Source organism: Epargyreus clarus, unplaced genomic scaffold (assembly GCF_041222505.1).
Source record: "Epargyreus clarus isolate Ecla_fem2 unplaced genomic scaffold, WU_Ecla_fem_2.2 ptg000026l, whole genome shotgun sequence".
NCBI classification, from domain to species: Eukaryota; Metazoa; Arthropoda; class Insecta; order Lepidoptera; family Hesperiidae; genus Epargyreus; species Epargyreus clarus.
In genome coordinates, this window is record NW_027332233.1 from 9290466 (window position 1) to 9314355 (window position 23890).

The 23890-nt window shown below is 33.8% G+C and overlaps 4 protein-coding genes across 5 annotated transcripts; 2 read left to right on the forward strand and 2 right to left on the reverse strand.

Moving 5' to 3' along the window:
* Positions 1–360: 360 nt before the first annotated feature.
* Positions 361–8817, reverse strand: Gabat (4-aminobutyrate aminotransferase). 2 transcript variants are annotated; one of them, XM_073087659.1, is made up of 10 exons: positions 8662–8817; positions 8292–8393; positions 7964–8079; positions 6739–6906; positions 6256–6534; positions 5274–5434; positions 3301–3451; positions 2449–2606; positions 1617–1885; positions 361–936 (listed from the first exon to the last, which is right to left on the reverse strand). In XM_073087659.1, the coding sequence occupies exons 2-10, from the start codon at positions 8353–8355 to the stop codon at positions 818–820; spliced, it is 1485 nt and encodes a 494-aa protein (XP_072943760.1). In that variant the 5' UTR covers positions 8356–8393; positions 8662–8817; the 3' UTR covers positions 361–817. The 2 variants fall into 2 exon arrangements, with proteins under 2 accessions (XP_072943760.1, XP_072943759.1); XM_073087658.1 differs by having other exon boundaries at positions 8592–8673.
* Positions 8818–9700: 883 nt separating this feature from the next.
* On the forward strand, positions 9701–12268 carry LOC140753202 (lys-63-specific deubiquitinase BRCC36). Its single transcript, XM_073087652.1, has 6 exons — positions 9701–9990; positions 10082–10292; positions 10592–10689; positions 11186–11296; positions 11465–11611; positions 12048–12268. The coding sequence occupies exons 1-6, from the start codon at positions 9889–9891 to the stop codon at positions 12171–12173; spliced, it is 795 nt and encodes a 264-aa protein (XP_072943753.1). The 5' UTR covers positions 9701–9888; the 3' UTR covers positions 12174–12268.
* Positions 11917–14425, reverse strand: LOC140753201 (uncharacterized). The gene is made up of 6 exons (XM_073087651.1): positions 14108–14425; positions 13801–14035; positions 13504–13663; positions 13069–13179; positions 12592–12747; positions 11917–12490 (listed from the first exon to the last, which is right to left on the reverse strand). The coding sequence occupies exons 1-6, from the start codon at positions 14281–14283 to the stop codon at positions 12288–12290; spliced, it is 1041 nt and encodes a 346-aa protein (XP_072943752.1). The 5' UTR covers positions 14284–14425; the 3' UTR covers positions 11917–12287.
* A 403-nt stretch (positions 14426–14828) lies between these two features.
* LOC140753473 (actin-binding protein IPP) lies at positions 14829–22843 on the forward strand. The gene is made up of 10 exons (XM_073088093.1): positions 14829–15284; positions 15496–15640; positions 16124–16262; positions 16795–16960; positions 17428–17607; positions 18402–18565; positions 18984–19119; positions 19520–19730; positions 20472–20692; positions 21191–22843. Exons 1-10 carry the CDS (start codon positions 15105–15107, stop codon positions 21425–21427), a joined length of 1779 nt encoding a protein of 592 aa, XP_072944194.1. The 5' UTR covers positions 14829–15104; the 3' UTR covers positions 21428–22843.
* The last annotated feature ends 1047 nt before the right edge of the window (positions 22844–23890 follow it).

Below are 23890 nucleotides of genomic sequence, written 5' to 3' on the forward strand. Positions count from 1 at the left end.
TCTATCATCGTTGAAATGACGCATCCTTATAAAAGCGTAGGTTAACCTTTATCTCTAATGTGCAGCTTTTATATCGTAAATAACAGTAAAAGTTTCTGAACCAGAAAATATTTTACGAAATCTCCCCTTAATTTTCTCGTCAGACTTACCTATTTAAGGTAGTACTTATAGAAAACGGGTTCGCATCATGTTAAAAAAGTAGAGAGTTAACTAGCTTGAGCACTTTCAGATGATCAGATGTCTTGCCATAATTCCAACCTGCACTAGAACTGTTATGTTCGATAATAGGATCCAATTATTTCTCGTCACACTAAAGTGAATCACGCTTACGGTTTCAAAAGAGAAAAATAAAAAAAAATGTGGTCAATAAAATTTATTGGAAGACATAGTTTGAGACACGCGTTTTCGTTATAATTTAACATTAACCAGTTGACAACATTCAGGCAAAATACTCTTTATCTATAAATCTACGAAAAAATACAATAAATTACCATTTAATTGAGATTTTGGAAGACATGGTTGAGGCACAAGCGATATTCAAATTGAACAATATTTGCTTAAATGTAACTTTAAAGTTTATTTTACATAATTTAAATTGTAAATACGATTAAACAATATAAAAAAAATATTAAAATATTTCTAAAATATAAATCATATTACGTTTAAATTAGAGTAATATGTAACATTTTATAAATAATGTTATCTATGTATATCCTTTTCTCTAATTAACAAACGCTTTATTAATACTGGTAATGATCATAAAAGAAATGCAATCAAAGCAACTCTACGCGCTTCAATATCATGACAAAATATTTGTTTAGAGTTCTTTCAGAGTTTTTCTTAAAGCGTCCAAATAAATTTCAGCATGTTTGGGTTGGAAGACGAGAGCTGGCCGCAGACGTATTGCGTGGTCACCGCACACTCCGCCCAAAATACCTGCATTTGAAGTAATCGTTGCGTATAATTTTAATCTATTAATATTATTTTCGTGCACTGTAGACGCTCCGAGGCTTTTAATGACAGTAAAAAAATGCAAATATCTAAATAGGTATAATAATTGTAATAGCCCCACAAATAGCCAAAACCACACCATTGCCAACTACATAATATATTTTAGTATTCGAATAAAAGTGGAATTAATAGACTCGTCATATATAATTTACTCATTCGCAAGCCTATTATAATTATCAACGCCTACTCGTAATTTCAATGAATTTACTTTACAGCAGAAATATAACAGCAATATGTATTGAGTAGTTAGAATAATTGACAAAGACGCATAGCTAATCGCGGTGACATTACTATTTTGAAATACCCTTTTGTGTTGGAGGTCCATGTCCAGTATATTCTGATGTAGTGAATATAGAAAGCTAAGGACAGATGACTAGATAACCTATTATGGCGAAGAACTGTCCGCGTATAACCACGTTGAAGCAGACGTTATTCATAGTTCGACCAACGCGAGGGTGTTCTATCCCCCACGGAACTGATAGTGGGTAGCAATGACATGTTTGACCGAAATAATGGCTTAAATTATAATAACTCTTAAGTCTCAATTAGTCACGTTCCAAGATTTGCGTGGGCTGTTGAATTATTTACGTCTTGAACAAACTTACCGTTTGGTCTCAAATTATTATTTATTTTGTCGCGTACTTCAGTTGAGACTGCGTTGAAAGCCAAAAATGTGCCACGTCCTCTAACGCTGTTGATAATATTCGGAAATTCCTTCTCCAACTGGTGAAGCCCGTCTTTAAGGACTTTTCCCGATTTATTCACAACTGTCAGCAAGTTCTCGTTCTTGATAACTTTTAAAACTTTCTCTAAGAGTATTAACTTTCCCGGGTCGCCCATCCAGGTGTTAAATACTCTGTAGGCGTGTGGTGGCCTGGAAATATGATAAAAAATAAATTTACCAAGTCTGACATACATCTAGAGTACTGAACATCAGAGATATGTACCATACGTAAGATATATGTTCTATATTATGAGAATACAGATCACATGGAATATAACGATACCATAGAGCCTCTATCCCTAGATTTAAATACCTACATTACTTCAATCTTCATTGACTCGGTTTACATGTTGATTATCTCTGGCAAACGCGCTTTCAAATAAGACGAATAATGTTCATAGGAGTGATCTATTTGTGTTTGACAGTCTTGCTATTACATCAATAAATTTCTAATGCCAGGCAATTGATTTATATACCAACTAGCTGACCCAGCAAACTTTGTACCGCCTCAAATTCTATGTATATTTCATATAAAATATAGCCTATGTTACTCGTGGATAATGTAGCTTACTGGTGAATGGTGAAAGAATTTTTAAAATTGGTCTAGTAGTTTTTGAGCCTATTCATTACAACCAAACAAACAAACAAAGTTTTCCTCTTTATAATATTATTGTAGATAAGTAACATTCAGTGTAAAAAAAAGGGCACGGTACTTGAATTCAGGGGTGAAGTAGAAGCCGCCGGTTAACATTTTCTTGCTGAAGGTGACGAGGTCGGGCGGCGACGGCAGCTGGAAGTGCTCGTGGCACCACATCTTGCCGGTGGGCCCGCAGCCGGTCTGGACTTCGTCTATTATCAACGCGACTCCATTCTATGGGCATAAATAAGTATAGATTAAACGGCTGACAATTCTGTTAGCCATTTAATGGCTGTCATGGTATAATTTAAGCAATGTACAATGGACATAGCGGCATGCGCAGTTAAGTGGTGCAAAACCACGAAATTGAAAAAAAAAGTGCGGAGAAATATCTTTTCATTCGTAAATGCCCTAAAAACTACATTTTATTAATTGTCAATACTGGTTACATTTCCTTGTTAGGAGTGAGTAGTCTTTACTAATCTATGTCTATGGGAAAATAGTTAAAAATATTACAGTTTTTCGCACGTTGAGTAAAATCGGTCGTACTTCCAGTGTCGCAAAATAACGCCATATATGAATCGCTAACTACGAGACTAAGAAACCGTATCAGTTTAAGGTTTAAATGTTGTTTTTTTTGTGTTTTTGTAGTGATATAACAATATTTTTATTGCTGTATTAGTGAGATGGGCGAAGTCCAAGGAATGATAGACCAATCCATGTTATGTAAATACATATGTATGATACAATGGAACGGGGTCATACTTCGACTTGATCACAGATGTGTTACTATCCCCGAAAACAAATTGAATCGCCTCATGTAGACATACTATAAAGCCCCATCAAGCAGAACATAGCGGGCATACTACTGCCGTACCTAAAAACGAATATGTTAGCTGTACCCACTATTTTTTTTAGCAATAAATACCTTCTTGCAGATTTTTTGTAGGCCTTGGAAGAATTCCGGGGAAGCTTCATGGTCACCACCTTCCGACTGAATCGGCTCCACAATAACTCCGGCAACTGGATTGCCTTTCTTTTTGTACGCTTCTATGGCGTCAGCAACTTGCTCAAGACACCTAAAAATAAATATATATTTATAGGAAATAAAATAATAAGAGATTACTTAGACAGGCAGGGAAATTTGAAAGTTGTTAATAGCGCAAATACCCCACTCTTCAGTGCACAAAAATATAATATTGCTTTGTTAATTTTAGCGTTATATGCATAGATTAGTAAAGATACTTCGCCGCCTTGAAATTGAATGAAGCCACAAACGTTCTTTTTTTTAATTCTTGACAAATAAAAACATTTTTAGAGAAAATTTACGAATAAATAACTAATATTGCGTAATTTACGTAATAAATAAATAATTATTTCAAATATTTTAGGGACATTTTAGCACGGAGACGTGGCAAAACTTTTCTACGCAACTATTTCAATTCTCAAAACTGGGTACATTTTCTTGTTAGGAGTGAGTAATCTTTACCTATCTATGGTTATATGATGTAGAACACACACCACAAAACAATTAGGTATTAGCAGCAAACACAAACATATTATTGAAGTATTTCTATGGGCATTTATTTCTTGGTCACAATAATAATGACCTTGTCTATAACTTTACCATTTTATCATATTAGCTTGTTTTCATTTACTTGAAATTATTTGTAAAGTTTGTCTTGCAATTATAAATATATTATGTTTAAATCAGCAAATTACGACACATGTTCAAACTTTACCTATTATAACGGTTTCTTATATTAAGAGGGTTCACTTTTGTTAACTACACAAATTTTCTTACTGTGTATTTTGCCGTTTTAGGTTACCTCTATTCTTACAATTCATTTTATAAATTTGCTTGTTTTTATGCACATTTTATTGATGTGTTCGTAATCTAATTAATAAACATTTCTTTTTGCGCTAATTTTACCTATTAAGGTAATACTTAAAATAGGTATATAAGAAAAACATATTACTCTTATTTTCAATAGCCTGGCTATATAGATCGTACGTTATTTAGTTTAGTTAAAATTAATTTAGTTTTACTTAAAGAAAACCCTTACGAAGCAAAGGCACGGCTATAGATAAAAAGAGACAATTATTGATTTATTTAAGCATTACATTATTATGACATGGCAACAGTCTTCCTATTTATTTGTAAATTTTTATTTTTACTACCAGAATAAGGTCACATGTGTTAAATAAGGAAGATAATATTAAATAAGGATTAATTGATAATTTTAATCAGCTGTAGAATTTTTTGCCATAGATATTTTATCAACAAGTTTCGATGATCGAGTGGTTTTTTGTCGCGACTCGCGAGATACGTCTCCTAGAAACTAATAGATATTAGATAGCCAATTGATTATAACGTATAATAACTACTAATAATAACTGAACCTTGATACAACGTAACAGGCAAATGATGATGCAAGAAAAATATTCTACAGTCGATTTGCAACACTTAAATCATACAATAATGATGGTGAGGTCAAAATAGTTGTAATGTATTATACAGTATTGCCACATCATAAGCACACGAAAGCCACACATTCACCAAGCGAAAGAGCGAGTCACCTTTTACCGTAAAACAAACAATAGAAACAAAATGTTTTATAAGGCCTTGTGTTTTCATTTCATTCAGTCGCTCAGTGATAATAGAAAAAAATAGATTTTATATATGCATACGTAAAGGCGATTAATTTGTAACCACTTCGGAAAAGGCCTTGTAAACGAAATATAAACATAGTTTCTTCTGTCGATGTCAGGTCTCCTCGTAAAACTGCTTTGAAATTTTGCAAACCCGCGGTCTTCTGTTTAATGAAGGATAAATAGTGAATAAAAAAAGTATGAAAAAAGAAAAAATGCGATACAAATATAGTGATTCAAAAAGTATACTTCTCATCTTCTTTCTTGTTCTCCCTTTGGTGTTGGTCTAATGGATATTTGTATCTGGGGAATGGCGCAACAGGCCAATCGAATGATGGGCAGTCTAATTTGTGTATCGGCTTCGATCTAGTCGTAGACAGAGCTCCAAATGTACGACCATGAAAACTACCCTGTAACCAAATAAATCTTTTTTTAAAGTAATAACCAATTATAATTGTAATGAAACAGTCATAAAAATTAAAAGTAATTAAAAAATATAACATTATGTTTAATATATAAAAATATACTAGAACTTTTAATTTTATACATATCCACTTATCAATATAAATCTTTAGTTAAGTATTCAATCAAATTAAATCTATGCTCAGTCCGTTTGTCCAGATTAATTCAAAAAATGGCTAAACCAATTTTAACCACATTTTCATTTACATTTCAGGCAAGTAGAGGACTTATCAATGTGAATATTTAGGGATCTTGCGGAAGAAAAACTTTAAGAAATTCGTCCAAAACTACAAGTTATGAGGTTAAACGTTTCACAAAAGATTAAAAATAACAAATGAATACTTTGTAATATCGAAAATGATGATGCAAGAAAAATATTCTGCAGTCGATTTGCAACGCTTAAATCATACAATAATGAAGTTGAGGTCAAATATTATCAACCACACGCGTAATATAACAATACAATGTAATATAAACAAAGATAACTTATCATATTTTTCGAATATAAGTACAAAGAAAAAAGTGCATAATACGAACATATTATTACGTATTTAAAATAAAAAAAAACACGATCTATATTTATCGCATTCGGTCATATAGTTTTTTTTATTAAAGTCGATTGTTCTAATAGGACAGGTCATGTCGATTTTTTTTATTGAATCCCAGTTGACTTTTCCTTCATAAAGAAATGCATGTTTTAAGTCGTTTAACCGTGTATGTAGTATGTACCAAAATAAATGTAATTTAAAATATAGCAAAAATGTATTACCTGGAAGGACAAAATCGAAAGATTCGGGGAGCCCGGCGGTTGATTTATCATGCAGGAATTCATTTCTTCTGGTGTGAAGTCTACCTTCCCACCACGTTCCTTCGTGCGGTACCATATGAAAACACACTTATAGGCATTTTCATTTGAACAGGAACCACACATCATTGTTGCGACATTTCCGACGCCAGCTGGGGCGACGGACATTAACACATTTTTCAATCTATCAGGCCAATCCATTGAAGGAAACACGCCGAGCGCTGGCCGATTAACAAGTGCTTTCTGAAACGTTTAAAAAATAAGGAAATTAATTCAGGGGTCTTTGCAGATCTCTAAATTAATTTTAATAAGAATTTGAGTAGGTAGTAAAATATATACGAGTGGCTATAATATTAAGTGAATTTAGGATATCGCAGAAAACGCAAGGAAATAATTAAAAATTCTAATATTTTTTATAATAAAAATACATAGTTTTGATTTACTTACAAGATTATGTGCATCCTGAAAGGCATTTAGCAGTTCTGGATGGTTGTAGCCGATAGGTACCGAGGATATTTGCGTGAAGGAGTCCAAAAATTCATTTCCATCGGCATCCACGAAATAATTGCCAATACTCTTGTCATAATCGGCAAATAATTGAACGGAACCCGCTTGCTGAAATGTACTTAAGTGATAACTATAATGTTTAACGAGAGATTATATTAACAAAAGAATACAAATTGTAAGACGTTATGATAATTTCAAGAACGTGCAATCGATATCTATTTTAATGTAAGGCGCTCGTTATTCATTGATTGATTGGAAAATCTAATTAATAAAATATTTTAAGATCAGTACGATTTTTGTGTAAATGTAAGTCTTAGGGCTCCTATACACTAGCATTTCGTGGTGTCCAATCTGCGAGGGCGTGATCTGAATTTGCTGAGCTAGAAAGCTGAATAATATAGTCCAGCCCCAATTTGGATATTGAAACTAAAAATGTTTTCTGGTAGTAAATGTAAACTATGTGATACAAATAATGAGGTTAATCTTTATATCTGTAATTCACACTGATTAAATTATGAGCTCATGCTGACATTGACTAGCACATTAGGTGCACAACAATTAAAAATGTGATGTGACCTTTAAATCCTGCAAAAAGTTTTGCACAGGACTAAATTATAAAACTAAATTACTTGTATACAACCAGTGAGGGCTTAGTAAAAATTCGTAAAAAATAAATTATATTAAAAAAAGCACAATCTATGAGAATATACCTAAAAAAGTGTTTGCTTTGTGATTTACTTCACTGCTACTTGGGCATTAATTACTTATTAAGACAGTTTCAGATAAGTAACATATATGACTGAATATTTAATCACATTTTCTACAATGGTGGCAATATTACTGTCCCATAGCTGAGCATGACTCTTCTGTCAGAGTGAATGGAGTTTAAATATAAGTCCACCACATAGGCCATGTGAAGATTGATACAATTCACACAACCACTGGTTTTCATGCAATTCATATTAAATTGTTCATATCATAATCAGCTCCCCAATTGTGACTTGAGAGCACATTGAAAGCACTAAGCTATCACTGGTTTTAGACATCCAAGACCCATTATGTAATATTTTCCATCCCCCATTATGCAGCACCACTAAGTACATCACTCTTATACATCAATATTTTATACAAAGGAGAATAAATTAGTTTTCCTTTTTACACTCACCTGTAAAGAATTGAGTTCCTGATATAATTGCTTTGTTTTAGGCCCAGGAACTGATGTTTTTATTGATGGCTTGCTTGGCTCACCACTGATGGCAGTAGATAACTGACATTGCAATTCTAAAATTAAAATAAGATTTACTTATAAATTCATCTATTAAAAAAATAATACTTCTATATATATTTAAAGTTATTCAGATTTAACAATAGAACAGGTTTACCTTTTAATAATATGTAGATTAAACTTACCAAAATTTTGATTATATAAGTTATACATCCAAAGAATTAAAAAAAATATATGTGTCCTTATTAATTTCGAATAAAATACTTACTTGTGACTCCAGGAAATGTAAGTTTCTTATAGAATACGCCAATTCCTTGATGAGCACGAAGCATTTTATAAGCCAAATCAGAATGTGCTTTTGTTAATCCAGCTGAAATATTTTTATATAGATATACTAATATACTAAAACCTACAGATACAAAGTGAAATCGAATTAAAAGTAGATATAATGTATTGGTAAAATAAAATATTAGGTATTCAGTATAATATAATAGTACTATACTGACGAACTCTATTTTCTTTTAGATAATTTATATATGAACGAAATTGCCAAGTCAATTTTACATACACGAAATGCTCCATACACTGCCCTCGCACTCAACCCACTTCAAACCCAATTTAAATAACAGCGCACTTACCTTTTATTTAAATTATCGTCGCTGTGACGTCGCTTCGCCTGATTCAGCTGATTGATTCTGATTGTCAGTGTGACATAATATAGCAATTGGCATTGGCAATTGCCGGCTGGGCGAAGCTGAGGGGGGCGAAGTGGGCGTATCGTTCTATCGACCTCTACTTGGCTACTTGCATAAAGGTTCGTTTACAAGGATGTCCACACTTACGTATACTATATCGCTATGTTTTTATTTTTCATTATCATAGCAATGTAATTATTGTATACGAAAAATTGATCGATCCATGTATTTTATGTTGTCAACGCCCAATACTTATATCCTGCAATAAAAAAAAATATTGTTTCATCGCAGTGATACTAATACTCCTCCTAGCCTTAGAACTTTGTTCCAGCAACGAGACAACGTTAATGACTGCAATTAATGCAGCTATATTATGCAACAAAATATAGTCTGCCAAAGTTATTTCGTATCTTATTTATGAATAATAATTTAAGTGTATTACATATTTATGTATATAACATATCGAATGTCTATAAAATGTTATATTAACAAAGATTGTAGAAGATTTGTACTATTGATAAGACTTGTCATAAATTAAGAAGAGAATATCCATAAAAAGTCTATGAAACCCACTACTCCTAAATAGCCATATTCAATTACAATCCTTATTGAACCAAGTTATACTAGATATGCCATTATGCTGAGTTTACATACTCACCGAGTACAGAGAAGTAGAAATACCTTGTGCGCGACATTTACAAACACTCGTTATTGTTCGCGTGTATCTAAATCTGGCATAATTTATAAAAATTCAAAGCCATGTAATGTTTTTCTTCATTTTAATACGACCTGTCCTATGTATTTTACATTTATACGCTGCGTCAATTATGAGCTATAAAGTTATATTATCTGTGAGATATTTTTTATAAAAGTCGAACTACAATAAAGTTGGGCTAAAAGGCAAAAAGCCAAAGCCGTACCAAAGCCAAACACCATTAAAAATATTATAAAAGTCGATTGTCATTACTGCCACTGTCACATGAATTGACAGTTGCATTTGCAATCTGAATCGTTTTTTTTGTCATAAAATGCATTTTTAGAGCCGAAAGAAAGAATATTATAATACCTTAGAGCCTCGTTTAGGGATTTATCTCTGTGAATGAAGCAAACAAACCGCAAGGACAAGAAATATACTACTATTTAACAAGATAACATATTACATATAATAAAATGCTTCATAAAGTTTTGCTTTCAACTGATGTTACTCTAGTTTGTTGTCAACATGCCTTGTCGACTGAAAAGGAAGAAATTATGGGCTTATTGATCGGAGAGGTACACAACTAGTGTTTTACGGTATTTCCATAAGTTAATTTTTACTGTCAGTGTTAATACCATTACTTTTAATAATTTGTTACTTTATTAGGTACATAAAGACAACTCACTGGTATCTATAGTATCTTCAGTCATATTACGACGTTTAGATAAGAAGCCTGACAGAGTAGAAATATCGGAAGAGCAGTTAGTACAGGCTACTTTGAGAGCGGAAGAATTGGCTGCAGAGGTGGGCCGCCCGTTAAGAGTTGTGGGCTGGTATCATTCTCATCCACACATCACAGTTTGGCCTTCACATGTTGGTAAGTTAAGAAGGTGATAACTTTTTTATAAGATTAAGTTGCAAACTAACATGCCGTAAACCAAATAGTAAGTAGTCACTGCTACCCACAGACATTTGTAACTCCATATAAAACAGAAGGTTTACCTGAAGCCAATAATTATAGATGTGTTGTTACTACTGAGGAATAACATAATGTACATGTACTTTTGTATCATGGCTGTTATTTAAATAACATGATTTCCTACATTTACACTCCTTGTTTTTGTAATTTTAATCTATATATGTGTGTAATTTTAATATATTATGTGTACATTTTAGATCTTGCAACACAATCAATGTACCAGAGAATGGATTCAAGCTTTGTTGGATTAATTTTTGCTGTATTTCTTAAAGACCAAACAACTAAAGCACCTCAAGTGAGTAACTAGAAACATGTTAAGGTTTATTACATAAAATTAAATGTTTAAAGATAGTCTATGAGAAATTTAACTGACTTCAAAGCAAGGGATTAGCCAAGAGAGATCACAACTCCTTAGACATTAAAAAAAACCATTAGATTTCCACAATTTTGAGTTTGCCTCCCCTTAGAAATGCAAAAACCAGCATTACTTACTGATTCATATCAGATTTATTTTTAAATTCATTTAGATTTTGTTGCTGGGAGAATGTATCATTACATATGTAATGGTCTTTTTTTTAATTTTTAATTGGTCTTTTTATCACATTACTGTGCAAACTATATAGTTTGCACAGTAATGTGATAAAAAGACCAAATTCAAGTACCATAACATTTGGATCCATCTCTGGATGAGAAGCTGGCGATACTCGTGCTCCAAAGAGAAACCAAAATCTATCATGTTCTTGTATTTACTACATAAAAATATTTTATTGATTCATAATATTTTATTCCAGATACAAATCACATGTTTCCAATCCATTAATGAGGGTTCTAATCAGAGTAGGAGAGAAATTGAGCTGGAAATAACAAATACTACTGATTCACTAATACTACATAATTTTCAGGCAAGTATGATTGTTAGCCTTTAAAATCTATATACTGTTATCGTTATTGTGTTATAAATTAAATTAAAGACAATTCAGTAATTATTTACAGGAATTACAATTATAGCATAAAACAAATTCTCTAAAACCTTTAAAAATGATAAGATAATAGATAAGATGACTTCACAGATACTAGCAAAGCTTCCTGAAATATTAAAAGAAGAAGAGGATGAAGCATACAGAATTGAAGCTGGGCAAGGCGATGTCATGGATATCTTAAATAAACAGCACAATACTGCTGTGCGTACGATTGCCATTGGACACATTGTGGAAAAGGTGTGAAGAAATGCTATTTTTTAGTTTTAAATTAAAAAAAAACTAATTTGGATTATCTTATATACTGTAGAGATAAATTTTATTCAATTTTCTTTATTTTAAAACATTATATGTTCTACATATTATACAGATAAAACTTTTTGGTACAGATCTACAACTAGGATATTTTGAATAATAATTACATACATTATGTTTACATAATTTTATGAAAAAAGATGAGCATGATTAAATTTACAAAGGAAAACCTGACCATCCAATAAATAGTTAATAAAGCAGTTGGAGGCTCATAAATAAAAAAAGACAGATTGAACAGTACTGGACTCTGTTTTAATTAAAGGTGTAGAAGGCGACTTGTGCTATGTAGTATCTGAATTTTGACCTTATTATTATTGATTGGTTGGTGTCATGTAATGATATTTTATAATTTTTCCTACAGATTTCCAGGCCAATGTTAGAAGCGCTGGTGGCAAGGAATGAACTCAATGCATTTCGATTGAAGGCTTTGAAAAAACAACACCAAGAGTTAATGAACAAGTTGGAAACCATGTCTTGCAGTGTGTGAAATAATAAATATGTATTTAATGTAATGATGACAATTACATATTCTGTATGAATGTTAACAAAAAGTACTTTAATAAATAAGATTTAATCACATAACTCTTGTTTATTGCAGTTTCTACATTACATCATTTTTATCAATCATTTCAAAACCATCTGAAGAATCAATACTTGATACACGCTGCCTTCTTTTATCTTCTCGTGTGTACACCATATTTACAACAGCTCCGCTTAAATTGGACAGTACATTGTAAGCTGCACCACTCCATGTGCTCACTGGTTGCACTTCCAGTGTTGATTGAAACTGTTCATGTTGCTGATCTAGAAAAGTTAACATATTAATTTATATTATATCTGATAAAAATTAACCTCATTTTGTTAGACATATCTGATAAGCCATAACATTTATTTCATCTCAATACCTCGAGGTATATATTCATCTTCACTTGAATCCGAGGTCTCTACATCTCTATCTAGGGAATGCATCTTGTCTGCTGATAAATTAGTTACTAAAGAACTACTATTATCTGAACTATCACTGGCTTCTTCAAGAGATACATCCATTGGCTTCCAATAATCTGAAACACATGGTATTACATATAACTGTCGCCTATTAAATTTAATATAATAAGGTCCCTGACAAACTTGCTACTTTTAGTATCAGTAATTGCCTCAAATGCTTGACCTCACATGTTTAAGCATCAGTTGCACCTTCATTTGGATATGATGCAACAACTAGTATTAAAATCTAATTGCAGCAATAGTAAGAAAAACATTAAATTTAAATACCACAATGAAACACAGAAAGTTACCAAAACATGTTGCAGAATTGTAATCACCAATTCTACAAGTATCATGGCACCATAAATATAAACAAAGAGTAATTTTATACTGATTACCTAAACTCTGTTTTTCATCAATCACTGGTTTGATTTCTGGTTCAATTGACAGTAAATCCATATTTGCATCTGATATGTCTGGAATAAGACCTTCCAGCTCGGCATCGGACTCTGTTACAAAAAAAATAACTACTGACATATAGTTAACAAAAAATGAAAAAGGTTTTTAGGTCTATCCATCTGTTAGATATACCACATTATTTTTTATACCATTGAGTTATCAAAAGTCAATCTTCAGTATGTAGAAAATTTTAAAGATTATTAATAGTGGACATAAGATTGTCACCTCACATGTAAGTTATGCAGCATCCACATCCTTTAAGCTAAACACAACTGCTTAATGCTACATTTAGGTATACCAGTGTTATCTCCCCAGTTGACGCATACTGGTTCTATCAACTTATAATCTATTACAAAATTCTGTAAGAAAATTACCTGCAGTCTGTTGAATTTTCCTTAACACCTTTGTGATTGGTGGTATAATCTTATGCAAGAAGCATATAAACATAAATAAGAAATAAATGATTGTATAACCACTGGTATATTTTCCTGTGAAGAACATCAAGCCCAGAAATATTTGGATTAACAGGAATGCCTGAAATTAAACATAATGGTATTTAAAATGAGCACAAGTAAGTGTTATTTTTAAAATGTGTAGTAAGTAGAGATTAAATTGTACTGCTTATAAATAAATATTGTTATTAATAAATGCTACTTTGTGTGGTCACTCACCTTTGTGTGGTTGATATCACGCAGATATATAAGATTGTTGCATTTTTTCGCCATCCAATTATTGAATTCAGCTGATGCTGATGATATTTTATCAACTTCTTGACGAGATAATCGCCTCAAACAGTTAGTTCTATGTTTATGTTTTAACCAGGCTTCGAAAGCGTCAATACTAATAACCATTGCACAAGATAAACATATAAATTGCAATAAGTTAACTTCCTGATAGACGCAAATACTGCAAAAAATATAGTCACGTAAGTTTACGTATAAATTATAATATATGGCTCAAAGAAACTCCTGTACTTACATAAATATAACGTGAAATAAGCAAATAAACAGCAAAGTCAGCCATAATTTTCGCCAGAACAAAATATCTTCAAGTAAACTAATAAAAGCAGCAAGTAACAAGGAACTTTGGTTCTTTTTATTTTCAGGAGATTTAGGAGAATTTCGTTTAAACATATTCTTTATAGATGCAAACATTTTTCCTTTTAATATTACACCATTACTATTAAATTATTAAATACAACGAAATACAATCATATAATTTGAACAATGAAATACGCAAAATATTTTTGTAAATAAATAATGCAAAATCATATGTAGAGACCGAGAGGTATTATACAACCATAGAGTAGACAAATTATTGTTTATAACTTAATTTCTCAGCTTTGGCTTCTTGTCTTTTAGCATAAGGTACTGACTATTAGAGCACTGACACACTTCGGTAATTTATTTTAAAATTATAAAATGTGTTGCATTTTCGATTTTAATGGTGGAATAAATTAAAGGAGCTCACTAATATCTATTTTTATGATTATACTTATTGTTGTTCTTCTTTTTATAAAAGTATCGTTTACTTTTGGATCACGTTTAAAATGTTATGACAAATAAATCTATCATTGTCTTATTCTTTTTCCATGTATAACTTTAGTGTATCGTATTGCTTTACTCTTTTTTTTCTACAGGTTAATTTGTGAATGAATGAAGATTGTCAGATTGTCATTATTTCTATTTCTACTTGTCATTTGTCATATTATATTAAGTGCTGTCTACTTGTCCAGTGTCTAGTCTACCAATTCTATTGTATTTTGTACTATATAATAGAAATATTTTGCTCGTCCATTACTTTCATATTAAATTAACCATTTTGAAGTATGTTTTAAGTGATAGTTTATTGTTTATTTTATTATAACTGTAACAATTTATCGTAAGCTGAAGATCATTGAGACACTGACAATTGTACAAAGTGAATTGTTTTTGGAAAATGTTGCAAATTGTTACCTTTTTAACGTAATAATGAGATGAAGTGTACTGAAGACAATATGTCTTCGACTATTTACGAAAAGTTTATAAGCAAAGAAGGCTCAAGGCCTTACAAATGTCTAGAACTGGCTACAAAAGTGTCTTTAAATCTGAGCCATTTTAGGAGAGATGGCAGATTTTGTGACATAGATTTAATATCCGGCAAAACAAAAGTTCGGGTAAGACTTTATAGTTTAATTTTTAGTTTAACTGCACAGCTACCATTAATACAACAGATTAAACAATAAATAGGTGTAATTATTTTAGTACAGCTTTTAACTTGACATATTTATATGAATACATAACAAAAGAAATGTTGCTGTGATTTAATAGAAAAATAGAATTACCATGATCCATTGTGAGTTTTGTATATGTTAATAATAATTCCAGGCACATCGGGTGGTCCTGGCTGCTAGTTGTGAATATTTTGATGCTATGTTCAGTGTTGGCTTGGAGGAGAGTCAGAAGAGTCATGTGGTGCTGCCAAGTGTTCCACCGGGCATACTGCCTTTAATCATTGATTTTATTTACACAGGTAATGGGACTACATTATTTATGTTTCAAAATATTTACTATCACAATATTTTATAACACATTATAATGCTTAAATAAGGGAGCTAGAATCTTTTGTAACATGAATCGGGAGGCTTCATTGCCGCATCTGTTTCTATTTTATAACAGCTGTGTCCCTGTATTCTAGTTTGAATGCTGTGGTAAAGGAAAGCCACATGAGGCATTCCACCTCAGTACTCAAGGGTAGCTAAGCGTCAAAGGCCAACATCAAGTAGAATTCCTATCTGATGTTGTTTACATGTGACAATAGGTGTCAATTGCCATATAACAACAGATGGCTTAACAGATTATTGCTACCTGTATATTATAGAAAAATAATAATGACACACATCCTCAAACATTAAGTATACTGAAAACTTACATTGTTAAGACTTTTGTAACAAGCCAATTTGTTTGTATAAAATTATTTGAATATTTAATAATAATTTATTCCTCATTATGTCAGGTGAAATAACAATTGACAAAGCCACAGTGCAACACCTATTGATAGCTGCTGACATGCTCCAACTCCAAGAGCTGGTCACTGTGTGTGGTGAATATCTGAAGAGGGAACTACATCCTTCTAATGCACTTGGGATTTACAGGTAACAATTAGTGATATTCTGCCAAAATATAAATTTTTATTGGAGATTTTTTTATTTTATTTTATTTATTATTTTTGCATATCTCAAGTTAAGGGTTACAAACAGTAAACTTAATGCCCAATGGTATTGAGATGTGTCTATTCTATACACTATATTATCTACACTAATATTATAAAGAGGAAAACTTTGTTTGTTTGGTTGTAATTAATAGGCTCATAAACTACTGGACCGATTTTAAAAATTCTTTCACCATTCGAAAGCTACATTATCCACGAGTAACATAGGGTATATTTTATATGATATATATTTGATGAATAGATTTTGAGGCAGTACAAAGTTTGCCGGGTCAGCTAGTAGATTATTAATGAGAATTTATTAGCATATTATACACATTAAGCCTTAGATCTTTCATAGCTTTACTTTATGCTACATACAATAATATTTTGTATTATCTTACTTATATTTCCTACAGTTCATTAAATATTAAATTGATTATCACCATAATAGTGACGTAAAATATAAATAACTTCAGATTTGCAGAAACACACAATTGCACAGAACTAGCAGAGGAGGCGTTATCACACGCACAAGCTAACTGGAATGTAGTGGCGAATGGAGAGGAATTAGTGGAATTACCACTGCAGCAACTTGTAACACTGCTGTCATCAGAACAACTCAAGGTTGACAATGAAGCACAGGTAAAAAAAAATTGTAGACAAGTTATCTCTAACTCTCATGTTTTCAGAAACATTTTGTAACTTTTAATTGGTTATTGAGGCTTATGACTTCATGCCCAATCTCTTGTAAAAGGCAACTTCTTGAGAAATAAGTCTTTATGTAGTGGCACATTTCTTCAATTGTAAGTCTTAAATTTTAATGCCAATTTTATGGCACACATACTCATATTAAATATAATAATAAATAGTGCTAGTACTTCTTCAATTTAACTATCCACAGTGGGTTTTGCTACCTTTAAAATTATCATTATTTAAACCAATTGCAGAAATTAATTAAGTCCAGAAGGTAATTATTATTGTGGTGTATTATTACATACATTAACCATTACAGTATGATGTAAGTAATTATTCCACAATTGTAGAAATAGCAGATTATGGTTACACATTGTTTTAAAATAGTAAAAATTATTTTCTGCTATAATTTTCAGGTTTTGTATCCAGCTATAAAATGGCTAGAACACGACCCTGCTTGCCGAAGGCGCCATTGTTTTGAAGTTCTGAGACATGTCCGATTGCCACTTATCTCGCCAGAGGTGTTGGACGACGCTATTAAAACTGTACAAGATCCATCCATACAAGTTGCTTTAAAGACAGTTACAGTTGACATGGTAATCAAAATTGAATTTTTGTTACACACCTATTAGCTTTCTCTTAATATGACTTTACTACTTAAAATCACTTAAGTTTGTCACTCTAGTTTAAAGGTGGTAAAAGGCTTTGTGATTCAACTCCGGCGGCACCACCGCCACACCTATTTCTGCCTCATAACAGCAATGTTAAACGCTGCTGTATTCTGGTTTGAAGGAAAGGAAAAAGTATTTCTCCTTTACCACACGGTAAAGGAGAAATACTTTTCCGAGGCGTTCCAGCTTAGTCTTCAGGGTTAGTGGCGCATCTGTGGCTGACCTCAGGTACGAATATGTGATCCTATCTGGGGACGATTACAGTCTATGGGCGGCAGTAGCCACTTATCATCAGATGGACTGCATGGTTGTCTCATGCTCCTATATAATGGAAAAAAAACACGATGCGTCTGCGTGGGCTAGTCGGCGTGGCTCTGTAACACAATGTAGAGTGGAAAGTGAACGGCTCTAAACATACGGACCGCATTTCAACTACAAATTGCAGTTCAGGTGCAGTTACTTTAACGCCCCGCCCCCCGCGTATAAGTGTGTCCCCGGTAAGTAGTGCGGGCGGGAGGGTATGGTGCACTTCGGAAGCAGTTTGAAAGCAGTTGACACGTCTGCAATTGAGCTGCAATCGGACTGCGCGTTTGGTTTGCAGTTCTATTGCAGTCGTGTCAACTGCATTCAAACTGCACCTGAACTGCAATTCGCGGTTGGATTGCAGTTGAAATGCGGTCCGTCTGTCTAGAGTCAAAGACGCGACTGTGTGTTTGCAGAAGAGCGGTCGCGGCGCGCTGGTGTCGCTGCTGGCGGAGCCGCGGGCGCGCGCGCGCCGCGTGCTGCTGGTGGCGGGCGGCTCGTGCCACGACTCCGCGCTGCACCCGCCGCTCTCCAGCGACCACACGCTCGCCTCCGTGCTCAAGTTCGATCTGCACAAGCGGTATGGTGGCCTCGTCTAGAAATGTTCTTGTCTTATTTATTAACTAGACCAAACGAAACAAAAACGGGAGTTACGAAATGTTTCAATTAACTTTCAAGGGATTCATTGAAATAAAACACTTTTTTGGACCAAGGTAAATATTGGATTTTCGTTTTTTTTTTACTTAGTTCTCGAAAGCCTTCTTCTGTCACTTTTCGATGGCTATAAGTTTTTTGAAAATAATTAAAAATACACATTGGATTGTATATAGATTTGCTAGATTACCAACATCTTTTTCAGTGCCACTGAGGGGCTCAAAACCATCAGGTCTTTCAATTATATAGGTTAAACGCTTTCAGATACTAGCTATATGCAAACACTCCTTCTGACAGTAACACATGACACATATATATTATGTTATTACGTTTATTTTATTCAGGGAATGGGAGGAGATGTCACCAATGAGAATAGCGCGAATCCAGCCAGGTGTAGCCACTTTGAGCGGACGCGTATTCGCCGTGGGCGGCGAGCAAGGCAGCCAGATACTCGCCAACGGAGAAGTCTACGACCCATCGGTAACTTGTTTATTAAAGGAATTTGAAGACACACGCATGTTACCCCCTTTCGCAAATTCATAATTTGATTAGTGCGTTTATTCACTCCTATGCGACACAGCTATATTTAAATACATACTTCATACATACATAATATAATAAGGCCATTTGGTGAGATGGAATACTTTGTGTATATTTGTATTGTTATATAAAAGTGAGTCGCGTCGCCATAGCAAATTGTAAGACTACATCTGCTCGCAAAATCTTCAGAGCGGACTAGCAGTTTGGCGTGGATTATACCTATATTGAAAATCGACATTGTCAATCGGATATTCGAACCAACATAACCAAACTACCACTATTTACAAACCATAACTATTTTACACACGAGCTAATGCATTGTTAAACACACACATTGCAGACAGACAAATGGTCGAACATAGCGCCGATGAAGGAAGCGCGGTGCGAGTTCGGTCTGACGGGGCTGAACGGCAACCTGTACGCGTTCGGCGGCTGGGTAGGCTCAGACATGGGCTCGTCCGTCGAGGTCTACGACCCTACCACCGACGAGTGGACAGTCACCGGACAGATGCCGGAGCCCCGGTTCGGCATGGGCGTTGTTACTTTTGAAGGTAACATTTGAATGAAAGTAATAGACGTGATACACTGGAATAGTCGAAGTGAAGTTAATAATGCACTCAACGGTTGCTGGAACACGACTGATCATTTACATTAAAGAACGCGCCGCGCGGCATTTCAAAAGCTAAGGGCGTGGCTTAGCGGCCTTTCGATACTTGTTTGTTCGCGCGACATGCCGCCGAGGGACTATTCTGAAGAGGCCCTAGTCTGTAGTGCGTTACACACAATTCCCTTTATATAATAACAATTCATAATATGGTGATTTTAATACTCAATAATAATAATTCCTAGTGAAAATTTAACATGATCAACAAATCGTTTTTAGGGCACTTTTTGATATTATGCAGTTGATATAAACAATTTAGGAAAACATTAATACATCAAGAATAATTTGAATTCGTTCTTTATTTTTTTGTAAAAAGCCGTGATGCGCCCATAGATTAGTAAAGATTACTCACTCCTAACAAGAAAATGTAACCAGTTTTAAGAATTGAAATAGTTGCGTAAAAAAGTTTTGCCACGTCTCCATGCTAAAATGTCCCTAAAATATTTGAAATAATTATTTATTTTTTGTGTGAATTACGCAGTATTAGTTATTTATTCGTAAATTTTCTCTAAAATCTTATTTGTCAAGATTTCAATAAAATAACTTACTAATAAGCTGTTTCTCGCTTCATTCGATTACAAGGCGGTAGAGTATCGTTACTAATCTATGTGATGCGCTTATGTTTTAGGTCTGATCTACGTGGTGGGCGGGTGCACGCACACGTGGCGGCACACGCGCGACCTGCTGTGCTACCACCCGGCGTCGCGCGCGTGGCAGGCGCTCACGCCGATGCGGCTGGCGCGCAGCCAGGCCGCCGCCGTCGTGCTCGACAACCACCTGTACGTGGTCGGCGGCAACGCGCCCCGCCGCACCGTGCTCGCCTCCGTCGAGAGATATAACTTTGATGATGTTAGTGTTATTTGTTAGTAGTTTGAAATTAGAATCTCTTGCGACATTTAGATTTTGGATACTCGCGAACGATTCGTCGAGTAACTCATCGAAAAATAATGAGTAAATTAACGACGCGCACATAAATGGCGGCATATTCTCACACCAAAAATCGATACTACAGAAAACTGCAGTTTACGTAGTGGTGAGACTGTAGTGTAGACTCGTGGGTGAGTTGATTTTTATACATACGAGTTCACATTCGCGGCTATTGGTCTTTGATCTCATGCATGTTTAGTCAAGTATAGTCCGCGTAAAACTGCTAGTCCGCTCTGAATGTAAAAAATGAATCGCCTCGCCGTAGCAAATTGTATGACTACACCTGCTCGCAACAACTCCAAGGCGGACTAGCAGTTTGGCGCGGACTATATTTTATTTAAAAGAGGATTATATAGTGCCAGCCTGAATATAGATAAAGAGAAACATAAAACGTCTAATCCAGTACGCATCGTCTTTCAGGACACGTGGGAGGAGGTGGAGAGCCTGAAGGAGGCGCGCGCGGGGTGCGCGGCGGGCGCGGCGGAGGGCGCGCTGGTGGTGGCGGGCGGCGACAGCGAGAGCGGCGTGGAGCGCGGCTTCTACCGCGCGCGCACCACACTCGCCTCCACCGAGATCTACGAGCCGCGCGACGGCCACTGGCGCGCCGGGCCGCCGCTGCCGCACTCGCGCGCGGAGGCGGGCGCGGCGCTGCTCTGACAGTGCGACCGCTTCGCGCTGCGCCTGCGCGCCGCGCTGCGCCGCCTCTACCCGCTGCCGCGCCGCCGCCGCTGACCGCACACGTAAATTGTCACGTCAGCATAGATAAGTATAGATATCTCACCGCCTTGCAATTGAAGGAAGACATTAAATGGTTTAAACGACTGACAGTTCTGTCAGCCATTTAATGGCTGTCATGGTGTAATTTACTCGGAACAATGCCAACATGGGCAGTTAAGTAGTGCAAAAACACGAAATCGAAGAAAAAGTGCGGAGAAATGTCGTTTCATTCGTAAATGATCTAAAAACTACATTTTTAAATATTTTTTAAACACGAAAATAGATGACAGTGACCATTTCTATTGTCAAAACTGGTTACATTTTCTTGTTAGGAGTGAGTAATCTTTACTAATCTATAGACGTCAGTTATATTTAAATTTGTGGTGAGCTCGGTTTCACAGCTTTCGGTTGAATGTACAAATACCTAAAACAATGTAAAAATCTGCTAATTTAAAGTTAAATCAATGTTTTAATCGTATATAAGTCAAGTACTTTTAATAACCTATAGCTGCTATAAAACACTCCATTTGTAGTGAAGAGCGACGAGCTTAATTTAATGTAAAGATACTTTAAGAGTGAACTCTACCTTAGAAATGCTGGAGGTGAAATTACTATACACAATTTCCAAGAATATGATAGAATAGTACAGAATCTACTCGTACTGCAGATGGCGTCTACTAAAACCTAGCATAAATATATCCGAAGTGATCTTGCATCAAAATTTTAGCTGACACTGTATTGTGTATTAATGCAATACAGCTATTACATATAATTAACGACATATCAATATCAATGTTTTACTTTTGGAACTACTTGTAAGAACGTAATAGTCATAAGATCGGATACAGGAAATCGTGATTGTTTACTGATATTATAGTGTCAAAATCAATATTAAACATTTAGAATTTTAGACGCCATCTCATAGTGAATGAATGTTTGTATGATCTTCTAGTATTTAAGTATAATAATTAAAACATCATTATTACTCTAATCGATCGTAAAACCAAAATTTAAGTTTAAAAGGGAGATTTAAATAATGTAGAATCTCAACTTTCAGACGATGGATCGTAATCAATCATTGTTATCCACAATATGAATTGTAGCATTCTATAATATTGAAATAGCCTAATTTCTAATATTTTAACCCTAGTTACAAGAAATAGGCTGTGTGAATATGCATAAAACCTTAGTATTTAATTATTTTAGTTTGCTATACATATAATTCCTATAAATATTAAGTATATAATAAAAAAGCGTATATATACTTATATGCGCACAAAAGAAGTTATGCTGCTTTGGCGTTATTTAGAAAATATTTATTTTATGCATTCAAACATATCTTAACTGAGACAAATAACTAATTTAGTCCAACACTAAAAAATATGTTACATCGATGCGCGCGACTGTGTCCCACATTAAAATTGCACTGATCTGTTTTTCAAACACACCGAAAGAAGTATAACTTTAAGATATAATATATAATTGTATTCACAGTTAAGTTGCATTTACCATGTATTTAACATTTTTGTTAATGACTTTGAAACAAAATTCTTAGGTAGGCGTTAAGTTTTATTACGATATTAAATATTGTAAAAATAGAGGAAAATGTGTTTATAATTATTAAGAATATAATTGTAAAAAATATTTAGATTTTATGTCAATGTCCACATAAATTGACAGGACGGTACTTTTAAACGGTATAACTATATAATAAACTGTAGATGCTTTAGATGTTTATGTAAAACAAGACTTAATAAAATTAACTAAGCTCCATTATATCAAATTAAATTTTTCGTAGATATAAATGTGTAGTACATTCTGGCATTGTTCCCTCACGACTTGTTTATCTTTATATAACATATTTCAGGTATACAAAAAAATTAGGCCAAAATGAAAACCTCCTATTTGTAAGGCGGTTTAAAATGGGTACCCATTTTTAATAAATACTTTACGAGAAGCTAATAGGATATATAAAATAAATTTCCACAGAATGTGTTTAATAAACATGCTTTTTGTTTAAAAAAGATCATTTGTATATATAAAAAAAATGTATTAAAGTGTTCATGGTATTATTTTCACGTAGGCTTTTGTAATTTAGGCACTAAATCAATTTTAAAACACACACAAAAAACATTTTAAGTTAAAACAGGAAACATATACGTTTTCGAACTATTGTCATGTTCTAAATATTTAAATGTAATAGTGAAATCGAACCATTTATTCTACAGTATATATTTATTTAGTTGAATTGAATACTTTATATTATAATGAAATAGTACAACAGAATACGATCCACCAATCATAAATAATATCACAATATGTTAAATATACATTTATCAGTATTTATATGTAATTATAGGTATCACAGATTTATTGAGATGCATTCAAATGTGAAATAGGATT